Source organism: Dendrobates tinctorius, unplaced genomic scaffold (genome assembly GCF_039654945.1).
Source record: "Dendrobates tinctorius isolate UK_male_01 unplaced genomic scaffold, ASM3965494v1 ptg000003l, whole genome shotgun sequence".
Lineage (NCBI taxonomy): Eukaryota > Metazoa > Chordata > Amphibia > Anura > Dendrobatidae > Dendrobates > Dendrobates tinctorius.
Window position 1 is genome coordinate 43,085,650 of NW_027361671.1, and position 25,061 is coordinate 43,110,710.

At 42.4% G+C, this 25,061-nt stretch overlaps 1 protein-coding gene across 6 annotated transcripts in view; it reads left to right on the forward strand.

The window, feature by feature from the left end:
- FER (FER tyrosine kinase) overlaps window positions 1–25,061 on the forward strand; it is a 416,817-nt gene that overhangs the window by 202,503 nt on the left and 189,253 nt on the right. For 5 of the 6 annotated variants that reach the window (XM_073548571.1, XM_073548350.1, XM_073548684.1 and 2 more), the window contains exon 14: window positions 10,330–10,452. In XM_073548571.1, the coding sequence (XP_073404672.1) occupies window positions 10,330–10,452 (123 nt within the window). Of the gene's footprint in view, window positions 1–10,329; window positions 10,453–11,846; window positions 12,266–25,061 lie in introns of those variants that run through there. The other variant, XM_073548649.1, reaches the window with a different exon arrangement.

A 25,061-nucleotide genomic window follows, 5' to 3' on the forward strand; every position in this document is an offset into this window, starting at 1 on the left:
AAAATAATAAAAATTGAACCTGAAGTATTTTTTTGTGAAAAAAAGTTAAATGTTCATTATTTTTTTTAAATATTCAAAAAAAATTCCTGTGACGCACCTGAAGGGTTAATAAACTTCTTGAATGTGGTTTTGAGCACCTTAAGGGGTCACTTTTGGGTATTTTCTATCATATAGACCCCTCAAAGTGGCTTCAAATGTGATGTGGTCCGTAAAAATAAAATGGTGGTACAAAAATGAGAAATCGCTGGTCAACTTTTAACCCTTATAACTTCCTAACAAAACAAAATTTGGTTCCAAAATTGTGCTGATGTAAAGTAAACATGTGGGAAATGCTATTTATTAAGTTTTTTTGTGTGCCATATCTCTGTGATTTAAGGGCATAAAAATTCAAAGTTGGAAAATTGCGAAATTTTAAAAACTTACGCCAAATTTCTGTTTTTTTCACAAATAAACGCAAGTTATTTGAATGAAATTTTACCACTAACATGAAGTACAATATGTCACGAAAATACAATGTCAGAATCACCGGGATCCATGGAAGCGTTTCAGAGTTATTACCTCATAAAGGGACAGTGGTCAGAATTGTAAAAATTGGCCCGGGAGTTAACGTGCAAACGACCCTTGGTAGTGAAGGGGTTAAAATTCTTCCTTTGACGGATCCGTTAAAATAACGTTCCGGTGACAAACGTTGTGGTCAGTACAGGAACGGATCCGCTATCCGCCATTTTAGCGGATGTTGACTGACAAAAAAAACTGATGTGTGAAACAGGCCTTAGTTGGTGCCAGGCGCCACTGTTTTCCCAGCCCTGAGGCTAGAACACGAATAGCCAAATGGCTACTTCAGGACCCGCACAATGCACTTTGCCCAGGTCTCTTGTCTGTTCACTGATGAAGGGTGCTGTTGCCTTCACCTTTTTATATTAACTTATTCTGGGAACTTTTTTCCCTCTTGAGAATCTTCTTGGAGTTGAAAAATCTGCAGAAAAATGACGATATAGTTAGAATACTCACTTGCCTAGTAATAAATAGTATCTGTGAAATTTCTATACCGAAGTTATTTTTTTTTTTTTTACAGATTTAATGCTTTTCTTGCATTGATCTTGTGATTGAAGGCATTGTTGCATTAGTGTCTGTAAAAAAAAAAAAAAAAAAAAGCTCATCACTAAAACCTAATAAATGAAATCTTGATACCTCAAGTAATTTAAGCAAAGGAGGAGGACACAGCCGTATCAAATTGGGGTGCTGCACAAATATTGAAAATCAATAGAAAAAAAGACCATACACATGGCCGTGTGCTGATCTGTATGAAACATCTACAGTGGTTACAGAAAGTATTCAGACCCCTTTAAATTTTTTCACTTTGTTTCATTGCAGCCATTTAGTAAGTTCAAAAAAGTTCATTTTTTAATCATGAATGTACACTCTGCATCCCATCTTGACTGGAAAAAAAGCAGAAATGTCGAAATTTTTGTAAACTTGTTAAAAAAGAAAAACTGAAATATCACATGGTCATAAGTATTCAGACCCTTTACTCAAACACTCATATTTAAGTCACATGCTGTCCATTTCCTTGTGACCCTCCTTCAGATGGTTATACTCCTTCATTGAAGTCCAGCTGTGTTTAATTAAACTGATAGGACTTGATTTGTAAAGGCACACACCTGTCTACATAAGACCTCACAGTGCATGTCAGACCAAATGAAAATCATGAGGTCAAAGATACTGGCAAGGAGATCAGAGACAGAATTGTAGCAAGGCACACGGTTAAAAAATAATTTCTGCAGCATTCAAGGTTCCTAAGAGCACAATGGCCTCCATAATCCTTAAATGGAAGAAGTTTGGGACCACCAGAAGTCTTCCTAGACCTGGTTGTTCAGCCAAACTGAGCAATCGTGGGAGAAGAGCCTTGGTGAGAGAGGTAAAGAAGAACCCCAAGATCACAGTGGCTGAGCTCCACAGATGCAGTAGGGAGATGGGAGAAAGTTCCACAAAGTCAACTATCACTGCAGCCCTCCACCAGTCAGGCTTTTATGGCTGAGTGGCTCAACGGAAGCCTCTCCTCAGTGCCAGATATATGAAAGCCTGCATAGAGTTTGCTAAAAAACACATGAAGGACTCCCAAACTATGAGAACTAAGATTCTCTGGTGTGATGAGACAAAGAGAGAACTTTTTGGTGTTCATTCTAAGTGGTATGTGTGGAGAAAACCAGGCACTGCTCATCACCTGCCCACTACAATCCCAACAGTGAAACATGGTGTGGCTGCATCATTCTAAGGGGTATTTTTCAGCTGCAGGGACAGGACGACTGGTTGCAATTGAAAGAAACATGAATGCGGCCAAGTACAGAGATATCCTGGATGAAAACCTCTTCCAGAGTGCTCTGGACCTCAGACTTGACCAAAGGTTCACCTTCCAACAAGACAACAACCTTAAGCACACAGCTAAAATAACAAAGGAGTGGCTTCAGAACAACTCTGTGACCATTCTTGACTGGCCCAGCCAGAGCTTTGACCTAAACCCAAATGAGCATCTCTGGAGAGACCTGAAAATGGCTGTCCTCCAACGTTCACCATCCAACCTGATGGAACTGGAGAAGATCTGCAAGGAAGAATGGCAGAGGATTTCCAAATTCAGTTGTGAAAAACTTGTTGCATCATTCCCAAGAAGACTAATAGCTGTATTACATCAAAAGCGTGCTTTTACTCAATGCTGAGCAAAGGGGCTGAATACTTATGACCATGTGATATTTCAGTTATTCTTTATTAAAAAATTTGCAAAAATATCTACATTTCTGATTTTTTTTCAGTCAAGATGGGGTGCAGCGTGTACACTAATGAGAGAAAAATAAACTTTTTTGAATTTACCAAATGGCTGCAATGAAAAAAAGAGTGAAAAATTTAAAGGGGTCTGAATACTTTCTGCAACCACTGTATATTTGTATTGTAAATTTGTAGAGCATAAATTAGTACTCGACAACCACTGAAAACAAAACATGAACTTAAAAATAAATGTAGGGTCATTACTATAAGGAGCCTTGATGGAGGATCAGTACTATAAGGAGGCACGATGGAGGGTCATTACTATAAGGAGGCACGATGGAGGGTCATTACTATAAGGAGGCACGATGGAGGGTCATTACTATAAGGAGGCACGATGGAGGGTCATTACTATAAGGAGGCACGATGGAGGGTCATTACTATAAGGAGGCACGATGGAGGGTCATTACTATAAGGAGGCACGATGGAGGGTCATTACTATAAGGAGGCACGATGGAGGGTCATTACTATAAGGAGGCACGATGGAGGGTCATTACTATAAGGAGGCACGATGGAGGGTCTTTACTATAAGGAGGCACGATGGAGGGTCATTATTCTGAATGGAAGGTGTGGTCTAAGCCAAATGGAAAAGTTAAAGTAAACGACTGTGATCCGAAAGATGGTCACTGTTCTCCACCTTGGTGGTGTAAAATCAGTCTTAGTACAGTGGTTTTGCTTAAGGATCCTCATTCTGGTTTTATCACTACTGTTAATGCTAATAGTATGTGGTTAAGGTCTGGCGGTACTATCTCGTATTGCAGTATTAATGGTGATACGGTTCTTGGTACAGTTGTTTGGTAATGATCTCTGTTGGCTTTCCATCATAATGTGACATAATTATTAGTAATTAGTACTATTGGATTTGCAATAAATCTAAATTCCCTCTAACTTTAAGGTCAAGGTCAGATTTGTAATAGAGACCCAGATCTGGGGACGTGTGTGGGGGGGCTACAGGGGCCTCTTTGCTTTGGATTTATGCAGTATTCCTTTTGATGATATACTGCTTAATCAATGCCATGCTGTGGTGTATACTACATGTAATCAATATGGATTATTCATGAGCTGGAGACATTATCTTACTGTAAGAGGGAAGCCTGTCAACCACTCCGGTAGGTGTGAAGGGTCATGTGTGGGTCACTTTGGATGCGGTTTCCCGGTTTACCGTCATTCCTCTAGATGAGGTTGTTATTGCAGTCAGATGGTGGAGAACCTATAGAGCAGAGTTCCTTATCTCTTGTCCTCAGGAGCCACCAACAGATCCTATTTTCAGGATTTCCATAGTATGGCACATGATAATTCCAACACCTAGGCAATACTAAGTGCTAAAAACATGATCTGTAGGAGGCTCTTGAGGGCTAGAGTTGAGGAACACTGCTATTGAGACAACAAAAGTGACCTACAGGAATATTTCTGGCTCTCCAACAGGGCTAACACTTTGCTGCCGCTTCGTATTGTGTATTTGGCACACTAGTAATGGGCGTTTTTGTATAATGATGGCAATATTTTTCACAATGTCTGGTATGGTCTCTACATTGATATCCTTCCTATTTATTTGGCCTGGTTGGGAGTTTTTTGGCCGCCATACCAAACACTACGTACTTTAATTCAAGTCGGATACATCTCGCACACACATCGTCTCATTATCAAACCTCGGTCCCCTTCTTGGATTTGATACTTTAACGAAGATGTTCACCATAGGCTTTTCACCTAATACTATCTTACATGCCAGTTCCTGTTCTTCTCTCACATTGTTTTATCACAAACGGTCTGCCTTTATTGTATGAAGAAGTAGAAATGCTGAGCAGTGTATATTAATTTAAAAATGATGAATGACAGAACAACACCTAGGGTGGGACAAGGACAAGGCCGAAAAGGCTGCTACATAGGACTGCTACATTATTAGTAGGGCATCTAATGTCCTATTTTGTACTGGCCAACAAACATTTTCCTGCACTTAAAAATCATGTTACTTCCCATTTTCCCACTTCACTGTTCATTCATTGTAGGCCACAGGCTGATAAGAGTTAGTGTTTCCTGACCCTTTCAACCTCTGACTATCCTCAGAATCAAGGGCTGAAGCTCCGTCCTTCTATAAAGTAGCTGCTGTGTTCAAATACATTTTGATTTTCAGTAGTGTCCTGCATGCAGTGGCTAAAAAAAAAACAAAATCTGCACAAAGGTGTGTCGCACACCCTGTCAAACGTGTGCAAACTTACATAACATACACTCAAGAAGCCATAAATAGGTTTCTATATACCTATGTGCTAGTGAGTCCTTCCCAGGAACACGTAGGACCCGCAACAAGTGTGCTAAATTACAAAAGATATATATGTGCATGAACATCAATAAAAACATAAAAAAGATATGTGTACCGAATAGAAAGCTCTGGGGTAGGTGACAAACCAGGCTTGCAAATAGGGGATTTATGCAAATTGAAATGTGGAGTTCAGTCTTATTTACCCACCCTGCCATCATATCATATGTGACAGTAATAAACTCAGCAAACATAGTAAAAAACAAACAAAAACACTATACACTAACAAAGTAGGTGATTACTCTATTCACCGCTATGCAGTCCAGCAAAGTTCTTGGTTGCATCCAATTGAAAGAAGAGCTGCATTCGATGGGTGAGCAGAGGTTTTTGGCAAATTAAAGAAGCAATTAGAGCTGCCATGTAGTGAACAGGCAGTCCTGGCCGGTGGCGTGTCTGAACGTGAAAAAAAAAGTTAATGCGTCCACAGGTACAGCAGCATGTGACGTCACACAGTTCATGTAAGGCCTGTTTCACACTTCCGTTTTTGTGTCCGCCAAACGGATCCGTTTCCGTTTTTTTGACGGAAACTGATGCAAACGGATCCGTTTTTTTAAAAACGGATCCGTTTTTTTGACGGATCCGCGGTAACCGTAATGGAAGTCTATGGGACCAAAAAAACGGATCCTGCAAAAAATGGCGGATCCGTTTTTTGACGGAAAACAACGGATTTTGACGGATTTGAAAAAACGGAAGTGTGAAACAGGCCTAAGTCTGTTCAATCCTGCAAACGTTTTGGAAAATTCTGTTTCCTTCCTTAAAAGAGACTGCCAACACGCTATATCTAGTGACTTTTGTTTCCCTGTCCTGCAGCAGATTGGCCAGATTATTGTTAAATAGCAACAAGTATATAATGACAAAATAAAATGTACACAAACAAATACAAATATACCTTTGCTAATAAAAGGAACTCAAAATAAAAGGGAATCTGTCACCCCTTTTTTCGAATATGAGATGCCGGCACCGACATCAGGGGCTTATCTACAGCATTCTGTAATGCTATAGATAAGGCCCCGATGTAACCGGAAAAAGAAAAAAAAAAAGAAACTATACTCACCCGGGGGGGCGGTGGTCTGGTCTGATGAGTGTCGCGGTCCGGTGCCTCCCATCTTCATACAATGCCGTCCTCTTCTTTCCTTCCTGTCATGGCTCCTGCGCAGGTGCCACGACAGGAAGGAAAGAAGAGGACGGCATCGTATGAAGATGGGAGGGCGCCCCCCCCCCCCCCCGCTGAGTATAATCTAACTTTTCTTTCCGGTTACATCGGTGCCTTATCTATAGCATCACAGAATGCTGTAGATAAGCCACTGAAGTCGGTGCCGGCAGCTCATATTCGAAAAAAGGGGTGACGGATTTCCATTAAAGGCAAGAAAGATATATATTTAAAAATGTATCGAAAATATGCAAATTATGAAAATCCTGCCTGCACTTCAGAAGATGTGTAAACACATCACAAAATATTCATTTTCAAAATGCATGAGTGTCCACAAAGGACACATCCGGCCATCTGCATGTGCTGTACGCAAGAGGCAAAACACATGGTAATAAAAATCTATATACATAATTGCCTTCAATTGTCCGTCATCCATTTCTGTCTGGATATCCTCGAATCTCATAATTCACCGCGCCAACCGGAAGTACGCCGACCGCCATATTGGAATATCCAAGTGATGGGTATTCCAATATGGCATCCGGTGGCGGTAACAGGCCCCTCCGCAGTACCAGCGCCGGGGCACCCACGCCGGACCACACCCGCTGCCACTGGACCCGCCGATGGACATGCCACTTCCTGACTACACGCGCCGGATTCCGCCGCTGCCTGCCCACCCACCTCCGTGCAGTCACAGCCGGCAGGAAAGACCGCGGCCTGTGCTGGAGATGGGGCGCCGGGACACCCACGCCGGACCCCACCCGCCGCCACTGGACCCGCCGCCGGAACCTGCCGCCAGAAGCGCCGCTGAAACGCCGCCAGGACCTGCCGTCGCCGGTTCCTGCCGCTACCTGCCTGCCCACCCACCTCCGTGCAGTCACAGCTGGCAGGAAAGACTGCGGCCTGTGCTGGATATGGGGTGCTGGTGCCCTCTGGTGATGCCGCCGCACCCCATCTCCAGCACTGGCAGCAAACCACAGTGTTTCCTAACGGCTGTGAGTGCCTGGAGGTGGGTGGGCAGGCAGCGGCAGGACACACACCCCACACACACACTTCACTTCCAATATGTCACCCCCCCTCTGCTGGGACTCACCCATCGCCAGGACCCCACTCTGCAAGGACTTCTCCCCGCCACTGGGATCCAGACCACCAGGGTACCCTCCTTGCCGGGCAGCAGTAGCAAGGTTAAAGCTTCTCACTGCAAAATACACGTTAGTGTGTCGCTGGACTGAAAAAATACACGTTACAACGTGTCGCAGTACCTAAAAAATACACGTTACAGCGTGTCACTGGACATAAAAAATGCTCGTTACAGCATGACACTGGACATAAAATAGTACTTGTTACAGCATGTTGCTGGACCTACAAAAGACACGTTACACCGTGTCGCTGGTCAACTGGACCTAAAATAATACACGCTGTACAAAAAAAAAAAAAAAAAAAGGTTAAAGCATCTCACTGCACCTACAAAGCAAAATACACTTTACAGTGTGTCGCACACATTGATAGATGATAAGTCCAGATAACATACATCGATAATACATAGGCACATAGAAAAGACATAGAAATCACATATATACATTAAATATAGATTGAGACACAGACAGATGACAGGAGAGAGCACAGACAGGATAACTCAGCCCATGGTGGAAAGAGAAAGTGGATGGGTAGGTGAGTGCTTGGGGACGACAGATTCTCAGTGCGGCGAAGCCTGCCCCCTTAGAGACGTCACAGCCGTCCCGATGCGATAGCATCGGGCCTCCATCGTGTATATTATACACACCTCTCATGTTATGTAGATATTCCTTTTTTGTTGTGTTTTTATTGGTGTTCACTTACTTATACCTATTGTGCTGTTGATGTATGCATAGTTTTTTGCAATTTATTCCACTTGTGGGTCCTACGTGTTCCTGGGAAGGACATATTAAGGAAAAAAACCTAAAACTCTATACTTTCATTAAATATATTTAAAACTAACACTCAAAAACAAAAATAAGTGAGGAAAAAATAGAAAAATAAGCCAAAAACAGGGCTAACCGCAGTAACATCACTCACTGGTGAGATAAAGCACGCAGCATGGGGTCCATCTGCCCATAGATATGCCCTTAACTGACTGCCCATCCGTGCGGGTTGGTGCCCTAATATGGACGATATGGCGCCCCCGCTCAATGACATATCTTTGCTTACCCTAATGAGCCCTAGAACTGGTAAAGGAACCAGGTATTCTAAATCATGTGTAGCTAAAAAAGAAATTAAATGAAGATAGTTAAAACTATGATAAAGGTAATTGGAGGAGAAAATATTATATCACGAAAAATAGCATGGGTGGAACTGATAGGGTGCCATATCATCGTAAAATATGCAACCAGCAGAAAATGTGCCCAAGACAGTCCTGAAGGCGCACTTGTGGTAATCGGACATGGAGGTCAAAGATGGTCCCAGCCAGCCTCTCGGCACGTAACCCAAGCTCGAGTAAAGAATAGGCCGATTTATAAAATGTTTACCCATAATCCGTGAGTAATTATCCCGATGGTATATTGATACTATTGATGCGTATCTTAATGAGGATATTTTCATGAATCCATAAACCGATAGGTTTCCCCTCTCAATTTTTCCAGATTCATCAGTGGGCTTTAAAAAAATAAATAAATAAGATATGGCGCAATGCTACAATGAGCATTCGGGGCTCCAGTACAAACTGGTGGGATGCTATCATTTATGTCCATTTTCTTCTTGGGGCTCCAGGAGAACACTTGGTGTTTGCCGACAGCTTCTCCAGCCAGAGCAGTACATGCGCCCTTGCCCCTTTTCTGGTGCAGGCAGGGGGAATAGACCTAGAGCATAACACTGAGGGAGGGGGGAAGTTTGTACATGTTCAGACCTCCTGATATGCAGTTTGCAGCGTTATACATGTTTCAGATTTTTCTCTTATTGGCGTGTCCCTCCCTGTAATATAGGCTGGATGTGAGCTGAGCTTTGTCTTTTTAGGATGCTGCCTTTATAAGCTCATGTATAATCATAGTTTCTCTTTTGCCCCCATTTTATGCTTATTGTGCCTAATTCTTTGCCTCTGTTGGGGATATTCCCGTCAGAGACATCTGACTGCAACTTTTTACATTCTCACGGAAATCAAGCATTCTTGTATGGGGGAGAATTGGTATGAATAGCTCCTGGCCAAACGTTAATACAATTCTGGCAATTTTGTAAATGGATGAATGTAACTTTCCTTGCAGCTCTGGGTTCCTAGGTTTAAATCCCGCCAAGGACGACTTCTGCAAGGAGTTTGTTTTTTCTCCCCGCATTTGTGTTGATTACCTCCAGGTCCTCCAGGTTTCTTCCAAAGACATTCTCATAGGGAAATTAAATCTTGTGAACTCCAATGGAGACAGTGGTCGTTATTTTTGTAAAGTGTAGTGGAATAAATGGTGCTTTATAAGCGAGCAAAATAAGTTACGGTTATTAAATTCAGTAGCCGCTGATTTAATACTTATAAGCAATGTATCCTTTGTGGCAGCTGCAAACAATTTCACTTTTGGGTGGTCAACACAACTAGCCATCCATTCTGCGCCAGGCACCTAGTCAGAACGCAGGCACTGGCTGAATGATGTACATTGTTTTTACAAAATGTCAGGATTAGGTGATTGCCACTTCTTTGGGTAACACTCAAATCTTTCTGTTTTTTCCATATTTATTTTTGTTTTCAACCATATTGATGACAATATTATACAGTTTTCATTCATCTTTATGCATCTGCGTTGACATATATTGTAAATATCAGCAATTATTGTAATCAGTAGCATGAAGACAAATGTACCATATATTTATACTGGATTTGATTTTTTTTACCTAATTTTTATTATTTTCTCCTCGGTGCTCTCGAAACATCAATATTCCACACTACAGGACACTGATGGGGAAATATATAAAGTTCAGTCATTGCTACATAATTAAATTCTTGTGTGACTAAACCTTAATTTTATTTTTTTTCTCCCATTCTCAAATTGTGATTTGTGTTTTTTTTTTTTTGTTTTTTGTGTTCCCCTCTAAACAGAATTTATATAGGTTTGAAGGAACTGGCTTTCCAACAATCCCACAGCTTATAGAACATCATTATACTACAAAACAGGTTATAACGAAGAAATCTGGGGTGGTTCTGCTAAATCCAGTTGTTAAGGTATGTGCACTATTTCCCATGTGGTGTCATACGCCTCGACGTTCCAAGTACTCGCTAATGGTGTTGATAAGCAGTGATTTTTGGCAAAACAATCTGAGAATCCTCATCTGTAGCATTGCCCACTTTTGTAAGATTTCTTTTTAAACTGGTAAAAAGGAGGCGCTCATTCTTGTTCATGCGGTTTTTGAAATCAAAGAAGCAATCTGGTGACAGAATGAGAAATGGAAATGTGCCAGTAATAGGTACAAGGCACGTTACAAAATTGTGGCCAATTAGATGCACTAAACTTCTGAAGCTTACGGTACTCTTAAATTTTAATCTTTGTTTATTATATGGATGCTAGAATATTTCTATTACCTTGCCATTAAAGTGGTTATATATAGTTACATAGATTTAAAAATGACCTAGGTCCATCAAGTTCAATCTTTCTCCATTGATTGTGCATAGTTACATAGTTAGGTTGAAAAAAGACCCGGTCCATAACTAAGTTATTATATTCCTAAATGTCTGTCTATTTAATGCCTCAATCTAATCTGTTTTTTAATATACTTCAATAAAAACACTTCTTATTGTGCCCTCACTACTAATTTTTTTGTACCTACTTCTTGATTGATGATGCTTTGTTTGGGATCTCCCAATTCATGCTGGGATATACACACGAGACGGCTTGGACCTCTGTTTAAGGGACTGGGTTAGTCCCTGCTCTACTGAGCATGTGTCAGTTGTCAATTCCGACATATGCTCTAGATCTAGTCACTGTGCAATATTCTTCAGTCTAATAATGATGGGACACTTCTGTGCAAGACACTGTGTGCTGTGCGCATCTTGTCCCCCGGGCCCGTGATTTCTTTTACTTACAGATCAAGAATTCTCCCAAAAATGCGCTACTCATTCAGTAGTCCAAACTGCTATGAGAAGGGCATGTCAACATATTGAGAGTGTCTCCAGACTCTCACATGTGCTCAGTGTGAACCTGCTCTCATCGATGAAGAGTACAGGGCGTCAATGTGAAATTTGCCAATCGCCCTGCACGGTGTTGGGCTGTAAGCACAACACCCACTTGTGGACATCGGGCCTTCATACCACCCTCATGGAGTCGGTTTCTGACAGTTTGAGCAGACACATGGATGTTAGTGGCCTGCTGGAGGTCATTTTGCAGGGCTCTGACACTGCTCCTCCTGTTCCTCCTTGCACAAAGGCTGAGGTAGCGGTCCTGCTGCTGGGTTGTTGCCCTCCTACGGCCCCCTCCACGTCTCCTGGTGTCTGCTCCACACTCTGGACGCTGCTGACAGAAAACTGACTGAGACACCAAGAATTAATCTGAACAGGTGCATACCAAAAACCAACTTATATATCAAAATACAAATGCTTTAACCATTTTTTTATTTTGACAGTTACCCTTCTTGCCACAGCTCGCATTGATGTGCCATCCTGGATAAGCTGCACTACCTGAGCCACTTCTGCCTCATGCTACTGTACAGTACCTCTAGGGGTGAGAGCAATGACAAAATACAAAAGTGACCAAAACAATGGCCAAGGATGAGAACAGATAAATGGTGTGTGGTCCCCCCTGCACAACAGCTCCTTTATAGGTGTTGTCTTGCTAATTGCTGATCATTTCTACTTGTCTGTTCCATTTGCTCACCAGCAGGATAAACTGATTCACAATCAATGTTGCTTCAGAACTGCACAGGATAATTTCACAAAAGTGATTGACTTTGAGTTACATCGTCTTGTTTGTGTAACCATTATTTTTTTGAGCAGTGTATATTATAATATCTACTTAATAAAAAGTGCCCTGATAGATATCCTACATCATAACGTATCCTTTCAATATCTCATTAATTTTGCCATAAATTACATTTGTTATTCTGATAAAACCCAAGTACATTTTTAAGAACATAACCAGGTTCCCTGCATCATGTTCCCACATGCTTTATGCATCCATTAGTCCTCTGTGTCTGTCTGTACTGTTACACACTTAACATTATGGCTGGTCCATACAATCAGGGCAACTGTTACCACCCACCTTTCGGGTCTCCCCTTTTTTTCCTCATAGACTGTAAGCTTGCGAGCAGGGCCCTAATTCCTCTTGCTATTTGTTATAATCTATGTGATTATTGTTATGCTGCAATGTCTATTTTCTGTACAAGTCCCCTCTGAAATGTAAAGTGCTGCGGAATATGTCGGCGCTATAGAAATTAAATTTATTATTATTATTGTGCAGTGACATTGCAATCCTTCACCAAATTTAATGAGAAGTGACGAGCCAGCCATAGAGTGCACTGTCAGTGCATATTGTAAGATAAGATTACCAGGTGAGCAGAGACCAGCCGTGCCCTCCAAAAGTTATATTATTTGCAAGGGTGAGGCTGGTTGTTGCTTTTTTTTTTCTTAAAATGTACACTAAATGTGCACTCTTTCCAGCTCGCCACTTCTCATCAGAGTTGGAGAGGGAGCACACTGTCACTGCGCATTAAAAGATTAATGCACAGTGACAAGATCCTACTGAGCATCATTTAGAATTGACAACCGACACATGCTCAGTAGAGCAAGGATTAGCCCAGTCCCTGAAAAGTACATCACTGATGACACTTCATTTCAGGGCAGTGACCTCAGCCTCCGCCCCATAATGACGTCTCTTTTGAGTATCCCAGCATGCACTGGGAGTTCTCAAAGTGTCATCAAGCAAGAAGTAGGTAATAAAGTAAAGCAGTTAGATATTGGAGTGAAGGAACTGTAGAGATTTTTTCATTAAACCATATTAGAAAAGAGATAAATTATGACATAGACATTTAGGTTTAAATGTTCGTTCCGGACCACACCTTTAAGGCCAATGATGTTAGCCTCTTCATGTGCAAATGGAGGTCTTTTTAGTTTTGTTATCTCAATATGTTTACATGCCCTTCTCATAGCAGTTTGGACTACTGAATGAGTAGTGTATTTTTGGGAGAATTCCTGATCTGTAAGTAAAAGAAATCACGGGCCCGGGGGACAAGATGCGCACAGCACACAGTGTCTGGTACAGAAGTGTCCCATCATTATTAGACTGAAGCAAGTTTTTACATCACTTACAACATACTGTCACATTGTGCTGTGATCTTCACGACGGACTCCGGACTGCACAGAGTGTGCCTCCTCAGCCTCCAAAGAGAAGAAATACATTCCTGCAGTCTCTCCTCTGTAGATTGTCCTTGCTTTCAGTTATAGGCAGTAACTCTGCTTTCTGTTGCTATTTCTACTACACCATTTATCATTCTGTTGTAAAACACATTCATTGTTATTACCATTAGGATTTATGTTCTTCCCAATAGCTTTGAAAATAAAAAAATAATCAAAGCTTACCTCTTACCGCTCCAGCAACACAGCAGCGGTAATGTACTATGGTCATGACGTCACCGCCTTGTCAGCAGATGGTAACGCATAGTTGCTGCTTGGAAGGCAAGGAATGGGGGTTTTGCTATTTTCACAGGTCTCAAGCCTTCCGGGGTATTACATTTTTGTTCCCGTAACCTCTTTTTCTTCCTACTTGTAATGATTGTAATCCAAAGTTTAAATGACTGGACTGATACTTGTTCGTTTTTACTGTTGTGCAGACTAGCACTTTCTTCCAGTGCTAATTCCACAATTTGGACCTTTCGCTTTGCTGTGACATTTACACTCACTGGCCACTTTATTAGGTACACCTGTCCAACTGTGTGTTAAGACTTAATTTCTAATCAGCCAATCACATGGCGGCAACTCAGTGCATTTAGGCATGTAGACATGGTCAAGACAATCTCCTGCAGTTCAAACCGAGCATCAGTATGGGGAAGAAAGGTGATTTGAGTGCCTTTGAACGTGGCATGATTGTTGGTGCCAGAAGGGCTGGTCTGAGAATTTCAGAAACTGCTGATCTACTGGGATTTTCACGCACAACCATCTCTAGGGTTTACAGAGAATGGTCCGAAAAAGAAAAAAAATCCAGTGAGCGGCAGTTCTGTGGCCGGAAATGCCATGTTGATGCCAGAGGTCAGAGGAGAATGGGCAGACTGGTTCGAGCTGATAGAAAGGCAACAGTGACTCAAATTGCCACCCGTTACAACCAAGGTAGGCAGAAGAGTATCTCTGAACGCACAGTGCGTCGAACTTTGAGGCAGATGGGCTACAGCAGCAGAAGACCACACTGGGTACCACTCCTCTCAGCTAAGAACAGGAAACTGAGGCTACAATTTGCACAAGCTCATCGAAATTGGACAGTAGAAGATTGGAAAAACGTTGCCTGGTCTGATGAGTCTCGATTTCTGCTGCGACATTCGGATGGTAGGGTCAGAATTTGGCGTAAACAACATGAAAGCATGGATCCATCCTGCCTTGTATCAACGGTTCAGGCTGGTGGTGGTGGTGTCATGGTGTGGGGAATTTTTTCTGGGCACTCTTTGGGCCCCTTGGTACCAATTGAGCATCGTTGCAACGCCACAGCCTACCTGAGTATTGTTGCTGACCATGTCCATCCCTTTATGACCACAATGTACCCAACATCTGATGGCTACTTTCAGCAGGATAATGCGCCATGTCATAAAGCTCGAATCATCTCAGATTGGTTTCTTGAACATGACAATGAGTTTACTGTACTCAAATGGCCTCCTCAGTCACCAGATCTCAATCCAATAGAGCATCTTTGGGATGTGGTGGAACGGGAGATTCGCATCAGGGATGTGCAGCCGACAAATCTGCGCCAACTGTGTGATGCCATCATGTCAATATGGTCCAAAATCTCTGAGGAATGCTTCCAGCACCTTGTTGAATCTCTGCCACGAAGAATTGAGGCAGTTCTGAAGGCAAAAGGGGGTCCAACCCCTTACTAGCATGGTGTACCTAATAAAGTGGCCAGTGAGTGTATATTTAATAGCAGTTGCGGGAGATCAGCGTATGTGAAGACTTCTGTAAAGGACAGGCAGAAAGTAATTGTGACCCCCCCCCCCCCCACAAGGAGCTGAAGGGAGTTATGGGACCACACTGCTGTTCTCTAAACTCTGCTCTTTGATTACCTGTAGCTCCAGAAAAATAATATATTAGCTATCACATTTTTAGTTCTGCAGAATAGAAGCGTGTTTTATGTTTGCAAGAAGAAAAGGAATCTTTATTTTTTTTATTGTAATACTATTCTCATTTTTTCGTGTGCTCCTATAAATTGGGCCCTGCAGTATTCTCCTATCTGGAAGTCATATAGCACTTTTGAGAGTATTGGAGTGTTACTGAAGGATGGCGATTCACATGCAGGCTGTAAGGCTATGTACACACACAGTTTTTTTGACGTGTTCAATGAGCATTTTGGCTATCTGCACACAGCATCTTTCAGACACTGGGGGAACCACCGAAAATTTCAAGGCGAAACCACGTCAGGAATACACCTTTAGTAGTTTCCTGAAGCATCTCCTCTGGATGCCTTGCCATCGTTTTTGCATCGGCCCTGCCGCGGGCGTCTTTTTTTCATAAACTATAACTAGCGGAAGCTTTCCGATGGATGCACATGCTACTTTTAACCGCTTCATGGTTTCCAAATCCTGAAGCAGTTAAAAGAAATGACATAAGAGTTAACATATCCACAGTAATGTCTTTCTGACATTGCTGTGTACTCTTCCGGTACCTTTTCAAACGGATTACAGGTGGTATTCAACTGAAAATTACATTGTGTGCATTTACCTTTTTGATGCATTTTTGCAACCTTTTAAAAAAAAAAAAAAAAAAAAAAAGTGTCTAATGGGAATCGGTCACCAGGATTTTGTTTCTTTCATTTGAGAGCAGCGTAGTTTAGGTGCAGAGTCCCTGATTAGAGCAAAGAATCACTTAATTGGCTGTTTGCAGTGGTTTTGATATAATCACTCAAAACACACAAGGGGTCAAAATGAAAAACTTGGACAAAGTCGTGGGCCAAGCAGTATACAGTATAATGGGCCCCACAAAGTCCTCCATACAGAATAATGGCCCCCGACAAGGTCCTCTACATAGAATAATGGCCCCACATAGGCGTGGTGGTCCTGGTGTTGTGGGCCAAATAAAACCACCCTGTGCCAGATTTTGACATGTGTGCTCTAAGGAGAAAGAAAAGCACAAAAGCTCATATAAAATGATAAACCAGATTTCCTGTTAAAATGAATAGGAAGTTAGTTCTAATGACATAATTAAACTGATCAATCAACATAGATCACATGAGCTACAATTTGCTCTTCATAATGATCACTTCAACAAATTCTTCAAGAAATGGTCTGTATGGGACCATGTCTTCCCTCCCCCGTTAGTATGAGTTTGGTAGGATTTTTATTTAACAAAGTGGTCCCTCAACTTGATTTGTGACATACCGTTTATTGTACTTTATCCATTACTTGGATCACTATGTTTGCGCTTGCACTTGATTTTGTATGATCTAACGTCTGTTGCGTCAATTAATGACTCGATTTTATTGTCTTGTTTTGTTTTGAAAAAGAATAAAACTTTGGAAAAGTACAAAAAAAAATAAATAGGAAGTTTTTTTCAAGTGATTTTATGGAGGATTGTGTAGCTGATTCACTTAATAAACTGTGTGTTTGCATAGCCTAAACGTAGATTGAATTAGTTCTAGGAATTGAATCAAAGTGTGTGTATATATGTGTGTGTGTATATACACTGATCAAAAACAATAAAGGTAACACTAAAATACCACATCGTAGATATCTCTGAATGAAATCTTCCAGTTAAAAATTGTTTATTCATTGCATAGTGGAATGTGTTCAGAAGAATAAAACAACAATTATCAATGTAAATCAAAATGAATATCCCATGGAGGTCTGGACTTGGAATGATACTCAAAATCAAAGTGGAAAATTAAATTACAGGCTGATCCAACTTCAGTAGAAATGCCTCATGGCAAGGAAAAGATGCTCAGTAAAGTGTGTGGCCTCCACTTGCCTGTATGACCTCCATACAATGCCTGGGCATGCTCCTGATGAGGCGGCGGGTCGTCTCCTGAGGGATCTCCTCCCAGACCTGGACTAAAGCATATGCCAACGCCTGGACAGTCTGTGATGCAACGTGACTTGATGGATGGAGCGAGACATGATGTCCCAGATATCCTCAATCGGATTCAGGTCTGGGAAATGGGCGGGCCAGTCCTTAGCTTCAATGCTTTTATCTTGCAGGAACTGTTGACACACGCCCGCCAAATGAGGTTTGGCATTGTCCGGCATTAGGAGAATCCCAGGGCCAACCGCACCAGCATATGGTCTCACAAAGGGTATCAGGATTTCATCTCGGTACCTAATGGCAGTCCGGCTACCTCTGGCGAGCACATGGAGGTCTTTGCGGCCCTCCAAAGAAATGCCACCCCACACCATTACTGACCCACTGCCAAAACGGTCATGCAGAAGGATGTTGCAGGCAGCAGATCGCTCTCCACGGTGTCTCCAGACTCTGTCATGTCTGTCACATGTGCTCAGTGTGAACCTGCTTTCATCTGTTTAGAGCATGGGGCGCCAGTGGCGAATTTGTCAATCCTGGTGTTCTGTGGCAAATGCTAAGCGTCCTGCATGGTGTTGGGCTGTGAGCACAACCCCCATCTGTGGACGTCGGGCCCTCAGACCATCCTCATGGAGTCGGTTTCTAACCGTTTGTGGAGACACATGCACATTTGTGGCCTACTGGAGGTAATTTTGCTGGCCTCTGGCAGTGATCCTCCTGTTTCTCCTTGCACAAAGGCAGAGATAGCGGTCCTGCTGCTGGGTTGTTGCCTTCCTACAGCTCCCTCCACGTCTCCTTGTGTACTGGCCTGTCTCCTGGTAACGCCTCCAGCCTCTGGACACTACACTGACAGACACAGCAAACCTTCTTGCCACAGCTCGCATTGATGTGCCATCCTGGAAGAGCTGCACTACCTGAGTCACTTGTGTGGCTTGTAGAGTCCGCCTCATGCTACCAGGAGTGTGAAAGCACAACCAACATTCAAAAGTGACCAAAACATCAGCCAAAAAGCACTGGTACTGAGAATGTCGTCTGTGGTCCCCACCTGAAGAACCACTGCTTTATTGAGTGTGTCTTGATAATTGCCAATAATTTCCATCTGTTGCCTATGCTATTTGCACAACAGCATGTGAAATTGATTGTTAATCAGTGTTGCTTCCTAAGCGGACAGTTTGATTTCACAGAAGTTTGATTTACTTGGAGTTATATTCTGCTGTTTGTGTTCCCTTTATTTTTTGAGCAGTGTATGTATATGTATGTGTGTGTGTGTGTGTGTGTGTGTGTGTGTATGTGTGTATATACATATACATATGCACACACACTGCTGAAAGTATTCAGACCCCTTTAAATTTTCCACTTTGTTTCATTGCAGCCATTTGGGAAATTCAAACATTTTCATTTTTTTTCTCATTAATGTACACTCTGCACCCCATCTTGACAGAAAAAAACAAAAATGTAGAAATTTTTGCAAATTTATTGAAAAAAACAACCCTTAAATATTATATAGTCATAAGTATTCAGACCCCTTGCTCAGACACTCTTATTTAAGTCACATACTGTCCACTTGTAATCCTCCTTGAGATGGTTCCACTCCTTCATTGGAGTCCAGCTGTATTTAAACTGATAGGACTTGATTTGTAAAGGCGCACACCTGTCTATATAAGAGCTCACAGTGCATGTCTCACCAAATGAGAATCATGAGGTCAAAGGAACTGGCAAAGGAGCTCAGAGAGAGAATTGTGGCAAGGCATAGATCTGGCCAAGGTTACAAAAGAATTTCTGCAATACTTAAGGTTCCTAAGAGCACAGTGGCCTACATAATCCTTAAATGAAACAGAGTGAAATATTTAAAGAGGTCTGAATACTTTTTGTACCTACTGTGTATGCGCAGTCTGAAATACATTTACAGCATTTAGCGCGAAGATCCCAACTAACGGAAAAAACCTAAATCAATTAATGAATCATAAATGCCCTGTTCTCCAAAGAACCATCCAAAGTGTACTCCCAACTACAGAACAACAGCACAAAGGCAGTAACTCCACCAATAGCAGAGACTGAACATTACTGGAGGGACATATTGTGGAAGGTAAAAACACACAACACCAGTGCAATGTGGCTGCAAGATCTGAGAATGAAACAGCAACCACCTAGAGCAAGAACCAGTCACCATTACAGAAGCAGACCTCCAACATCCGGTCAAGAACATGAAGAGCTGGACAGCACCTGGGGCAAACATGATCCACACCTACTTGCTAAAGAAATTAACAGCGGTGCATGAACGCATGGCAAAGCAGATTAACCAACTGCTAGAAGAAGGCCACCATCCAACTTGGCCAACACAAGGTAGAACAGTGCGGATCTTGAAGGATTCTCATAAAGGAACAGTTCCATCCAACTACTGCCCAATAACCTGCCTTACAACAACATGGAAACTCCTGTCAGGCATCATAGCCACCAAGCTACAGAACCATATGAACCTGTACATGAATCCAGCTCAGAAAGGCATCGGCACAGACACCAGAGGCTCTAAGCGCCAGTTCTTAGTAGATAGAGCAGTCACTCAAGATCCAGACAGACCAATCTTAGCACAACCTGGATTGACTACAGGAAAGCCTATGACTCAATGCCACACACACATGGATCTGTGAATGCTTGTCTCTCTACAATGTCAACAGGACATTAAGAACCTTCCTCAGAAACTCAATGGGGCTGTGGAGAGCAACATTGGAAGTCAACCAAGACAACTAGCACAAGTGACCATCAAATGCGGCATATTAACAAGGTGATGCACTGTCCCCATTGCTGTTCTGCATAGGCTTGAACCCCCTCAGTCAGATAATTACAGAGTCTGGCTATGGATACAAGTTCAAGGGTGGAAGCACCATCAGCCACCTACTCTACATGAATGATATCAAGCTGTATGCGAAAAACTAACGAGACATCGATTCACTGATCCACCTGACAAGGATCTACAGTGAAAACATCCGGATGTCATTCGGACTGGAGAAGTGCGTCAGGTTGGTAATAGAGGGGCAAGGTAGTCAAGACCGATGGAGTGGAATTACCAGCAGGACACATAGCAGATGTACAGACATGCTACAAGTACCTCGGCATCCCACAGGGATACAGTAACCATGATTAGGAGGCAAGGAAAGCAGCACTATCCAAATACCATCAAAGGGTAAGACAGGTCCTGAAGAGCCAGCTCAATGGGAAAAATAAAATCCACGCCATCAATACATATGCCCTGCCAGTTATCAGATACCCTCCTGGCATAGTGTGATGGCCAAAAGAAGAGATGGAAGTTGCAGATGTGAAGACACGAAAGCTCCTCACAATGCATTGAGGTCTCCACCCCAAGTCTAGCACCCAAAGATTGTATACCAACAGAAAGGAGGGTGGTTGAGGCTTAATAAGCATCCAAGCCACCATCATGGATGAAGCAAGGAGTATCCAGGAATACATCAGAAGAATGGCGCCAGAAGATGAGATGCTGAGAGAAAGCCTAAGGCAGCAACAACAACAGATCTGGAAGGAAAAACAGGAACATGAAGCGCCATGGCAAGATAAGTCTCTGCATGGGATGTACCACCGACGGATAATGTAAGTGGCTGACATGGAGAAATCCTAGCAATGGCTAGAGAAAGCTGGACTCCGAGACAGCACAGAGGCACCAATCATAGCGGCACAAGAGCAAGCACTAAGTAGAAGATCCATAGAAGCAGGAATCTTCCACACAAGACAAGACCCAAGGTGCAGACTATGGAAAGAAACCTCAGAAACAGTCCAACACATAGTGGCAGGATGTATAATGCAAGCAGGAACAGCGTATACCGAACGCCACAACCAAGTAGCGGGAATTGTATACAGGAACATCTGTGAAGCATAAGGGCAAGTCCAGGTGGGAGACCCCAGAAAAAGTGGTGGAAAATGAAAGGGCTAAAATCCTAGGGGACTTCAAGTTCCAGATGGATAAGCAGGTGTTGGATAACCAACCAGACATTGTCATAGTAGACAAGGATGAGAAGATGGCAAGGATAATAGATGTGGCAGTCCCAAGTGACAGCAACATCAGAAAGGAATATGAGAAGGTGAAGAAATACCAGGACCTCAAAGGAGAACTGGAGAAGATGTGGAAGGTGAAGACAACAGTGATTCCAGTGGTGATAGGAGCACTTGGAGCAGTGACCCTTGAGTTGGAAGAATGGCTACAACAGATCCCAGGAGCAACATCTGAGCTCTCTGTCCAGAAAAGTGCGATGCTGGGAACAACTAAGATCCCTGCGCAGAGCCCTCAAACTCCCAGGCCTCTGGTAGACGACCCGAGAATGAGAAATTACAACAAAGACCACCCCCATTGAGGGGTGAGAAGGAAGTTTTTTTTTTTTTATCAATAACACATACTGTATATCGATATAATAGATAAAAAACAAACTGTGACCAACTCCTTCTAGATGAACTAATTGGCTGTAATTGCTGTCGAAGTGACCAATGGATTGGGAGTGCCGGAGTTTTATTGTGCTCCTTGAAAACTTTACCCCGTCATAGTAGTTTTCTGCTTTGCTTCTAGAGCTTAGATCAAACCATATGGGTTATTTAACCCCTTAGCGACCGCCGATACGCCTTTTAACGGCGGTATTTATCTGTACTAAAACCACAGCGCCTCTAATTCACGGCGCTGTTGAGAAAGTGAATAGTGCCCCCTCAGTGTCGGATTTTCTCCGGGGTCTCGGCTGCCGGGGGTAGCCGAGACCCCAGAGAACATGAATCGGTCGGTTTTTACCGACCCCGCTTTTGCGATCGCCGTTATTAAACCTATAACGGCGACCGCAAAAAAAGCCGCAATTTTACATTTAATTTCTCTTTCCTCTGATGTGATTGCACATCAGAGGAGAGAGAAAGAGGGTCCCCGATCCCCCCCCCCCCAGTACCTCTCCGTGGTCCTCTGTCCCCTCCCGGTGGTCCTGCGTCCCGCCGACGTCCTCCGGTGGGCGCCGCCATCTTGGATCCGGGGAAAATGGCGGGCGCATGCGCAGTGCGCCCGCCGGGAATCTGCCGGCTCCAGCTGGCAGATTCCATTCATTCATTTTGATCACGATGATAAACTATCATCGTGATCAAAATAAACAAAATAAACAAAATAGTACTTAACCCCCTGTTTATCACCCCCTTAGTTAGGCCAACATAACGAAATAAAGAAAATATTTTTTTTTCAGTTTTCCATTAGGGTTAGGGTTAGGGTTGGGCTAGGGTTAGGGATAGGGCTAGGGTTGGGCTAGGGTTAGGGCTCGGGTTAGGGTTATGGCGAACTAGGGTTAGGATTAAGGTTAGGGTTGGGATTAGGGTTAGGTGTGTGTTGGGGTTAGGGTTGGAGCAAGAATTGAGGGGTTTCCACTATTTACCAACTTTGGGGGTCTATATATTGGGTCTAAAAAATCACTTTTGTGGAAATAAAAAAGACTTTATTTTCACGGCTCTGCGTTTATAAACTTCTGTGAAGCGCTTGGGGGTTCAAAGTGCTCACCACACATTTAGATAAGTTCCTTAGGGGGTCTAATTTCCAAAATGGGGTCTCTTGTGCGGGGTTTCCACTGTTTAGGCCCATCAGGGGCTCTGCAAACGCAACATGACGCCCGCAGACCATTCCATGAAAGTCTGCATTCCAAAATGGCACTCCTTCCCTTCCGAGCTCTCCCATGCGCCCAAACAGTGGTTCCCCCTCACATATGGGGTATCGGCGTACTCAGGACAAATCCCACAACAACTGTGGTGGTATGATTTCTCCTGTTACCCTTGTAAAAATAAAAATTTGGGGGCGAAAAGATCATTTTTGTGGAAAAAAAAATGGATTTCTTATTTTCACGGCTCTACGTTATAAACTTCTGTGAAGCACTTGAAGGTTCAAAGTGCTCACCACACATCTAGATAAGTTCCTTGGGGGGTCTAGTTTCCAAAATGGGGTCACTTGTTGGAGGTTTCCACTGTTTAGGCACATTAAGGGCTCTCCGAACGCAACATGGCATCCGATCTCAATTCCAGCCAATTCTGTGTGAAAAAGTCAAACGGCACTCCATCCCTTGCGAGCTCTGCCGTGTGCTGAAAAAGTGGTTTACCCCCACATATGGGGTATCGGCGTATTCAGGAGAAATTGTACAACAAATTTTGTGGTAGATTTTCTCTTTTAACACTTGTGAAAATAAAAAAAATTGGTTCTGAAGTAAATTTTTTGCAAAAAAAAAAGTTAAATGTTAATTTTTTCCTTCCACATTGCTTTAGTTCCTGTGAAGCACTTAAAGGGTTAATAAACTTCTTGAGTGTAGTTTTCAGCACCTTGAGGGGTCTAGTTTTTAGAATGGTGCCACTTTTAGGTATTTTCTGTCATGTACACCCCTCAAAATGACTTTAAATATGATGTGGTCCCTAAAAAAAAAAAAAAAAAAAAAAAATGGTTTTGTAAATTTTGTTGTGAAAATGAGAAATTGCTGGTCAACTTTTAGCCCTTATAACTTCCTAACAAAAAAAAAATTTGCTTCCAAAATTGTGGTGATGTAAAGTAGACATGTGGGAAATGCTATTTATTAAGAAATTTTTGTGACACATCTCTCTAATTTAAGGGCATAAAAATTTAAAGTTTTAAAATTGCAAAATTTTCAAAATTTTCGCCATATTTCCTTTTTTTTCATAAATAGAAAACTTAAAGAAGAAATTTTACCACTAACATGAAGTACAATATGTCACGAAAAAACAGTCTCAGAATCAGCAGGATCCATTCAAGCGTTCCAGAGTTATAACCTCATAAAGGGACAGTGGTCAGAATTGTAAATATTGGCCTCGTCATTAAGCTGCAAACTGGCTCTGTCGCTAAGGGGTTAAAATGTAGCTATTGTATATATGAAAAAAAAAAAGAAAACGGAGGTGGATTTTACATTTCAGACAGTATCAGACCCATACATATATCAAATATAGTCTGAGAAGTGGTTGGCTTCCGAGGTTAACAAGTACACCCGCTCCTGTGGTTTGCATGCATTAGGCCTGAGTCGTGTGCCATTTATGACCTACTACATTCATTCTCATGCTGCTTTTTTTTTTTAACGAAAATGTACAGTGCGTTATATATGTGGTGAAGTGTGTGCCATGCTTTGTTTGCAGCATTCTGGGTATCTTCTAGTCTAGATGCCTTTCTGTATTTATTGTTTCTGAGGCAGAATATGACTTGACTAGATCTTTGGTCATTTTTACATGTTGTATAAATACCAATGTGTCGGATGTTCGCAGAGAGAAACGTTGCCACTGGATCATTTATCTTCTTGCTAGAAGGGCTCCAGTGGTTCTGTGCCTCTGGTTCTCCATCACTGCTATCAGTAGATCAGCATGTTATGACAAATGATGCCTGATCGTCTCGTTTCGATGACAGATGGTGCGCTTTGATGATTTGCTAACTATAAAGCGGTTAGATGCACTAGCATCGGGCTCCTTCTGAGGACACCGGCTTGTACGCTACATACTTTCTTTGAGCTTGTTTTTTTATCTTAAAGAACCATGAGCTTAAAATACAAGAAGCGTTAGAGCCAAGCTATTCATCGCTCTGTGAGAACTGCGGGGGTTACCGGGCACTTTGACATGACAAATCTGTT